The sequence below is a fragment of the Lolium rigidum genome, chromosome 1, assembly GCF_022539505.1.
Source record: "Lolium rigidum isolate FL_2022 chromosome 1, APGP_CSIRO_Lrig_0.1, whole genome shotgun sequence".
In the NCBI taxonomy this organism is placed as follows: Eukaryota; Viridiplantae; Streptophyta; class Magnoliopsida; order Poales; family Poaceae; genus Lolium; species Lolium rigidum.
Window position 1 is genome coordinate 80,631,046 of NC_061508.1, and position 8,637 is coordinate 80,639,682.

General features: G+C 44.2%; 1 protein-coding gene across 1 annotated transcript; it reads left to right on the plus strand.

Annotated features, from left to right (window-relative positions):
* Positions 1 to 6,170: 6,170 nt before the first annotated feature.
* Positions 6,171 to 8,185, plus strand: LOC124676408 (probable inorganic phosphate transporter 1-9). Its single transcript, XM_047212481.1, has 2 exons — positions 6,171 to 6,424; positions 7,177 to 8,185. The coding sequence occupies exons 1-2, from the start codon at positions 6,171 to 6,173 to the stop codon at positions 8,183 to 8,185; spliced, it is 1,263 nt and encodes a 420-aa protein (XP_047068437.1).
* The last annotated feature ends 452 nt before the right edge of the window (positions 8,186 to 8,637 follow it).

Below are 8,637 nucleotides of genomic sequence, written 5' to 3' on the forward strand. Positions count from 1 at the left end.
GCTATGTTGATCACATCCCAAGATGCTTGTCAATAGCCATACCAATGGATGATGAGAAATACACAAGAATATTAAATTCTTTAAATTTGGATCATGAGTAATAAACCAGGTCCGATCGCCTTATGTTGATCGCATCCCAAGATGTTTGTCAGTAACCATATACAACAGAGAAACAAATTCCACTAAATTACCACATTTCCCCCTCAAGGTATATATATTGGCTATCTAGAATGCTATATTGTAATTGCTAATGTAGCGGTTGTTTGAATTAACTAACAACTTTTGTGGGGAAGATAATTGGCTAAGAAAACTTCCATATAATATTTTGCATGGTGTATTTTGGCTATATTTTATATTTAATGTTAAATATGTATACAAATTCCACTACTCTTAACTATGCACAAACTGAAATACATCAAATACTAGAAGCTCAAATGCATGGTTTTGCCTTCTAGTATATATTAAATTAAGAAAGCATTCCTGGAATATTTTTTCTCTAGGAAGCTTACAGGAGATCATGTATTTATGTGCGCAAATACATTATATAATTTGGAAAGTAGTTGTAAAGATATCCTTGTGATAGTACTCCATAAACCATCATCCAAAGCCCAAAGCATGACAAACGCCGTCAAGAATAAGGCTTAACCTAGATGACTCTTGAGGAAATAAAATATCACACAAAGAAAAGGTGCATGTTATAAGAAATGTAAAAAACCACGCGTACAAAGCATCATTGCAAACAACATGTTTGTAAGTAAGCATGTATATGTGGCCCAAAATTTGGAACCTTGAGTTACTTTGACATTTGGCCATTAAAATGCATTTGCTTAGTTAAAAGTGCAATCGTATGAAAACAATAGTTCTATTGCATGAAAAATTAATAAAAATTTAAAAGGGAAACTGTAATCGTAGCCAAACTATGTTCCAAGGAAGTAAGAGGTGTCAATGCAAAATATAAAACAAAACAAAATAAAATAAAGTGACCGGACATTCCCAAAATTAGAGAAACTCCACAAAGTGAGTGAAACTTCACCAAACTGGATCAAACACAACTAAACAAAAAAGGTTATTTATAATTAAAAATCACAACAATGAAGTTTAACTATTCTGGTTTGTAATGACGTGCTTCTTGTTGGTGAAAGTATTTTTCTCAAAAGCAAACTCATATACCTATGACGACAATAAAGACATGAATCAACTTCTGAGTTTAAGATTTAAATATTTTACAAAATTAATTTCCAAGAGTGTTGATGATTTCATTTTCTTGGTTCTTATCAACAAACATCTGTTCTTCATGAGTCCCACGTTATGGGATATAGCTATATACATTTACTTTGGACCTTGTGCTACAATAGCCTGCTATTTCTGTAAACTTGATTTCATAACTTTTTAAGAAAATCCAAACATATCTGGATGTATTCTTTTTGTTTTTTGTTTGTTTTGGTTGCTTATCGAGCATGCCACTCGGTAATACATGGGTGTATTTAACTATGTCTAATATAAATTATGAACATGTAAATATTGTAGTTATATTGTTCTGATTTTGTCGAGTGGGTTGTTTGTGTTGTCTAATTCATGGTATAATTTTCTATTTTTCCGAAATGATGGAGCCCGAGCCTCTACGCCAAAGAGATGGACATAACTTTTATATAAACTTTATTAAAGATGAACCGTCAAGATTATACATCACAAAAGCCAAAGCCAGCACTCAACACATAGAAACCCGACAATGGGGGAAGTAACATGCTACCAGGGCTTCTGCGTTAAAAATAGAAACAAATGTCCCACCAATTAAATACCGCGGTATTCCTGAGTCACCCTATAGCGAAAAAGAGATCACAACCGGTTTAGTAGACCCTTGGCGACTACCTTTGTCTTCGCTTTAGAAGTTGTCACCACAATCGAACCATTGGTCCATCTTCAAGGAAGAGATCTGCATACTTGCTAGTCATATTGTTTACATCACCATGGAAGATATATCATGTGTAGCACCTGCCGAGCAGGCATGACTTTACATATCTGCCTCCAGCCTCTATCCACCGGCGATGCTCCCAAGAGAGAAAACGGCACCATAGTGCCGACATCGTCTGTTATGGAAGACCAGATCCTGGGGTTTCCGTCGGATCAGCACGACTAAGTCGAAAGTCATTGCTCATTGATGCCTTCATCAAGGTAACTCCACATAACGCTGCCATCGCCCGCCAATCGGCTCGGTTTTCATCGGCAACTATGTCTTCCCAACTTGCAACCGAGACTAGATGATGGATCTCAAGATCCGACAACCCAGCCTCAGGCTGACCACATCCGGCGAAGGAGATGGACACCACCGCCATGCACAGAGCAGGTTCTCTAGGGTTCCTCATAACATGGGAGAAGCCCAGGAGACCCTCTACTATCGACGGAGTAGCCACCGGAGCAGCAGCGCGAAAAGAAGCCCGCTCCGTCTAGATCCAGCCAACCCCCACGCCGCCACCAGCAGATCAGAGTATCCCGTCCGCCTCCACCCATCATCTCCGTCATGATTGGTAACTTGTTGTGGAGTTGATCGGCGGAATATATCTTAATCTGCCTTTGTCGTGTTTTGTTTTGGTGTTAAATCTTAATGACTACAATCTTTCCATGTGGAAAAACCATATAGAATATTCATCTAGAACTAGTAGTTTATGTGGTGAGTTATCTTGTACCTAAAATCTAGGAGAAATCTAGGAAATTGCTGCGTGAAACTTATGGCCGGTACCCTACCGCACTGGGCGAGGGTTTGGGGTTGGAGCAAGGGTATACTGGACCTGATTGGCTACCTCTCCTTCAATCCAATGTTAGTGCTCATTAGCAGTTGTGAACTTGATATATTATGTTGATGCGACTACATGGCCTAGCATGATTGGTAACTTGTTGTGGAGTTGATCGGCGGAATATGTCTTAATCTGCCTTTGTCGTGTTTTGTTTTGGTGCTAAATCTTAATGACTACAATTTTTCCATGTGGAAAAACCATATAGAATATTCATCTAGAACTAGTAGTTTATGTGGTGAGTTATCTTGTACCTAAAAGCTAGGAGAAATCTAGGAAATTATTGCGTGAAACTTGAATGTTAGTGTCCAGAAAAGATTTTTTTTGTACTTATCATAATTGTTGTCTATTTAGTAAAGATAAATGTTTCCTCCCATTAAATTTCAAGTTTATGTGGGAGAGCTTCCTCTATTAATAATATTGTTTTGTGTTGTAGTCAAAGAGGGCTGGTGTGGAGTGCACATAGTTTGAGGCATATGGTTTGTCTCATAAGGCTAAGGAAGTCAATGTGACAACCTTATAATGATTGTGAATTGGCGAAGGTGTACACCAATATGATCAATATGATATGACTCGGCGTAGGCGTACACCCGCTTGACCTCCTACACCAATATGACCAGTTACGATGAGATGCTTAAAGAGAAGTATGGAGCCGAGTCTGATCCAAGCGTGCATCTCCTTTATCCGGAAGTGGTTGTGGTGGCGTGACGAGGAAGGAGACATGACTGATTCATCATGGGTGGCAGCATCCTCTCCACGGCTTCCACTCCCACTCTCCCCCAGGTCAAGGCTCATAGACGATCTCAAGTTCTGCTATATATACATTCTCGCGAAAATCAAGTGCAATTTGTTATCAAGGTAATTAGTTAACTATTTCTAATTCATTCTCTTTCATTTTAACATTTTTGCATTGGAAAGATGGTGATGAAATTGCGATGCCTTATTGTAGGCTCGGGTGGGCAAGAGGTTGCAGCCAGGAGGTGTTGGCGGAGAAAGATCGAGCGAATGAAATGAAGTTGGAAGCTCTTTTGGCGGAGGAGAGGCGAAATACTAAAGAGAATATGCATCAACGGTTTGGAATAAGTTTTGTGCGAATAATAGCAGCCGGGAAAGTCTTTCATTCAGTATGTAACCTTGACTCCCTGAAATACAATAAGGATGGGTAGCCCCTCTGGAGAGACTACCCATACTCTCTCCGCGGTGAGTTCGCTTAAAACCTTACAATCACAACCGAGGCCATATGAACCGTTGAGGGTCATCCTAACTATGTAAATCTTTGTGCAACATCAATCAGGTGTTGGATCAGATGATCCTATACCCTCACATGTACGCGATGACAACCCTCTTCTGTCCTCACACGTAGATGAAGACATCCCTCAGTAGTCCTAAACTTCTATCATATTTCTTTAATAAATGGAGGACATGGAGTATTTTGTTGCACTAAACAGACCATTTATTAGATTGTACAAGTTTACATGCACAACTCTTAATTTTAATACCTTATTCCTAGTAATATAGAACCTGTGTCGTGTTCTTTGAGATTGTGTGCTGTCTCCATCTAAGGTAGAAGAACCATAATACATCAAAATCAACGTGTTCTTTGAGATTGTGTGTTGCTTCATGTAAGGTAGAAGAACCAGAGTACATGGAGACCAACTTGTTAGTGTTCTTTGAGATTGTAAAATTGCTTCCATGTTTTATTGTTCTCTCTCTTAAAACTACTGATATAGCTGAAAAATATAGAAACTGAAACCGGTAACACTGAACTATAATATTGTTTCATGTACTCTGATATGGCTTGTGTTGTGTTATAGATTAAATATGATATATTGATGCTCTCTTTGAAAATTACTAATGAAGAAATATAGAAGTTGAAACTTATAACTAGATAGCTATAACATTATTTGAGAACTACTGATATAATGTCAAACTATACTATTGTTTCATGTACTTTGAGATTGTTTCTCATTTGATTGGACAAGCCCTGATTTATGTTACCCCATTTCGGTCAGCCGAGCTTGCCATGAAATCTGTGGAGCTGGATGGACACGAAAAGGTGAGTACATATCCAGTGATACCACCAACTAAATGATATCAAGATACCAGTTTTCAAAAATTCGAACTTTTAAATTTCAAAAAAAAGGAAAAATATATATGTTAGTGTTCACAAGATGTGTGTTCGCAATCCCTAAAATTTTCAAAACCAAATTTGAAATACAACGATAGAAACGAAAAATATAAATTGATATGTGAATAGTGTCGATTTGCACTTTGTCTTTTTTGACACTATTTATGTTGGATTTGTTTTCTTTCTTTTTGTTTCTCGGTGTGTGTTTTAAATTTTTGTTCTGAAAATTGTAGGAATTGTAAACACACAACTTTTGAACACCCGTCATTTTTCGTACATTTAGAAACTTATATTTTTGAATTTGAAAGACTGACGCACTTTGCCGTGAGTACTGAATTTTGCCCGTAAATGGCTGGCAGGTGGGTCTGAAGGTTTGCCGTGTATATTTCTAAGCTGGCGGTAAATAACTGACATACTGGGACCACATATCAAAGCCACTGAAGTGGTCTTCTGGCTTTGTTTGCTGTGACCCCGAGCGAATGGTCTCTGGCACTCATGCAAGTACTTTGGCTTCGTATTTGCGTCCTTTACATTTTTAGGGCCGTCACAGAGTGCAGAGAGATAGAGCAAGCAAGCAGCATCTTCCATGGCATCTCAGTTCCGGCCGGATCATACTCGCCCATGTCAACGCGCACGGCCGTTTCTTTAATCCAGCAGGTAGCCATCACCGGTACGCGCGGCCGCCATCTACCTCGCGCCTGATAAAACAAAGTTCTCGGCAGTACCCTCCGACTGAACACGGCCAGGTTCAAATCTTTCCTCAATCGATCGATCGATCGGTAGCTGCTGCGGAGCGGGAGATGGCGCCTATACGGGTGCTGACGGCGCTGGACCATGCGCGCACGCAGTACTACCATTTCAAGGCCATCATCATCGCCGGAATGGGGCTCTTCACCGACTCCTACGACCTCTTCTGCATCGTGCCCGTCATGAAGATCATCGGCCGGGTGTACTACCCGTCGTCGTCGGCCGGCGACGGGGGCCCGGGAGTGATGCCGCCCGCCGTCGTGTCGGCCATCGTCAGCATCGCTCTGCTGGGCGCGGTGGTCGGGAACCTCCTGTTCGGAGTGCTAGGCGACCGTGTCGGCCGGGGCCGCGTGTACGGCGCGTGCCTGCTGCTGCTGGTGTGCAGCTCCCTGGCCAGCGGCTTCTCCATCTGCCGGACGCGCGGCTGCGTGCTCTCCAGCCTCTGCCTCTTCCGCTTCCTCCTCGGGGTCGGCGTCGGAGGGGATTACCCGCTGTCGGCGACCATCATGTCGGAGTTCGCCAACAAGCGCACGCGCGGGGCGTTCATCGCCGCCGTCTTCTCCATGCAGGGGTTCGGGATACTGGCCAGCTCCGGGGTCACCATGGTCGTCGCCGCCGCGTTTGATCGGTTCACCGGCCACCCGGCCCCTCTTGATACTCCGGAGGCCGCCGACATCGCCTGGCGTGTCATACTCATGGCCGGAGCCGTCCCCGCCGGGCTCACCTTCTACTGGAGGATGGCCATGCCGGAAACTGCTAGGTACGTCGTACTACGCGTCCTAACTCTGAGTGATGCACGTATTTCCCTAACATAGTACTCCGTACGATGTACAAGTGGCATAGCTAGTCTCAGGTCTCACGCATTTGATTGGTAAATTAAACTAAAGTGGGATGATCGTGCTGTATATTGTAGTGGAGTGTCATCTGAAGCAAATGGCGTGGTGTGAAGAATATACCGTGGGATACATGAGATCCGCAGAAGAAATTCAGTTTGTTCCCCAGACACGGACTCGGGCAATTTGCATAATTCTTTTCTCTGTGTCCAATAGTGCACGGCAGAACGCGTAGCTCATTGGAGGCTCAAGTAGTCAAGTGCATGATCATAAGATTATTGGTTATGTTTTTCTTGGTTTAGTATTATATCTTATCATTAAAGTTGCTTAGCTCTGACTTGTACTAACCTCGAGAAGTAGTCAGGGCATCTTGCTGTCAAGTGAAACATACTTAAACAACTTGCATACATCTATGTCTGGATCAATCTGCATCTTACTGGATTATATTTGTCATGTCACTCACACACCACACGTCATGTCAGAATAAGGAAGTCAAATTAATTAACAAATGAAGTGGCATATAGTGGCATTTAATCTGGCCACTCTTTTTAAATCTTTCAGCAATGAAAATTAATCAGGAGTAGTAGTTTCAAAAGAAAGCTAAAGTGTGTAGCTAGTGACCAACTAAAGGTAACTAACTAAACTAACTACTCTCCCCACTGGCCACTTGTACATGCAGGTTTACGGCGCTGGTACAGCACGATGTGCTCAAGGCGACCAACGACATCGGCCGTGTCCTCACCGACCTTGACCTGAATGGCCTATACGAAGATGAGGACGCGGCGGCGATCCCCCGGACTCCGGCGTCCTTCCGGTACGCGCCACCGGCGTCTCAGTACGGCCTCTTCTCGCTCGCATTCCTCCGGCAGCACGGTCGGAATCTGTTCGGGTGCGCGTCAACGTGGTTCCTGCTCGACATCCCCTACTACAGCAGCACGCTGTTCCAGTCCCAGATCTACCGCCCGTGGTTCCCGCCGGCGAGCCACCAGAACGTGTTCCGAGAAGCGTACGACGTGGCGAGGTTCCAGGCCATCATCGCCGTCGCCTCCACCATCCCGGGCTACTTCGTCGCCGTCCTGCTCATCGACCGCGTCGGCCGGCGCTGGCTGCAGATGGCCGGGTTCTTCCTCATGGCCGCCTTCCTCTTCGCGCTGGCGGGCCCGTACGACCACTACTGGCGCGGCAACGCCAAGAACGCCTGGTACATCGTGCTCTACGCGCTCACCTTCTTCTCCGCGAACCTCGGGCCCAACACCACGACCTTCATCCTGCCGGCCGAGCTCTTCCCGGCGAGGTTCCGGTCGACGTGCCACGGGATATCGGCCGCCGCCGGCAAGGTTGGCGCTCTCGTCGGCTCCGTGGGGTTCCTGTGGGCATCGCAGGCGCGGCACAGGGGGGAGGTGCAGGCCGGGTACGAGCGCGGGATAGGGATGATGAATGCGCTGGTCATTCTTGGCGCCATCAGCCTGCTCGGGCTCGCCGTCACCTACTTTTTCACGCCGGAGACGATGGGGAGGTCGCTGGAGGAGAACGAGAGCAGCGAGCAGGGCGATCAAGACCTGCAGGATGGCGACGGCGGGATGACGATGCGGTTGCAGGAACTGAACCTGACACCCAAGAGCCCAGCCTCCTTGGTGAGCTCGCACGTCAGCTCGTCCCCTATCCATCCGCACCGCTTCTCGGTCTGATGGAACTTGAAAACTTAGTGAACAAAGTTTCGTTATTTTTTCTTTCATTTTTTGGATATTAGTTTGTGAAATACTATACATTTCGTGCGGGAATGTTTCGTTTGATTTCTTCATGCAAGTTACCTAGCTTGAACTATAAACATTGAAACCGTGGCAGGTCATATGTAAATATGTAACTATGTAACTGTCGGAGATATGCAACTCTAGCGTCCATTTGGGCCGTTTGAATTGATATTTTGGAAAAATGAAGAATCTTTTGCATACATTTGGTACGGTGGCTCACAACTATCTCTCTCATTTATTCAGTTCTGAATCCGAGATTTTAAAAAGCTCATGGCTCTTTATTTTGTATTGCATCTTAAACACATTTTGAAATGTCAAAAAGTTTGAAATAAAAATTCGCACGTACATCTTCACGATGTTCGCGTCCACAAAGTCGTTTCATGAAAAAT

Coding starts and splice junctions, on each gene's coding strand:
- LOC124676408 (XM_047212481.1), top strand. CDS start 6,171: ATGTCGGAGTTCGCCAACAAGCGCACGCGCGGGGCGTTCATCGCCGCC. Junction 6,425..7,176: donor GCCATGCCGGAAACTGCTAG/GTACGTCGTACT, acceptor TTGTACATGCAG/GTTTACGGCGCTGGTACAGC.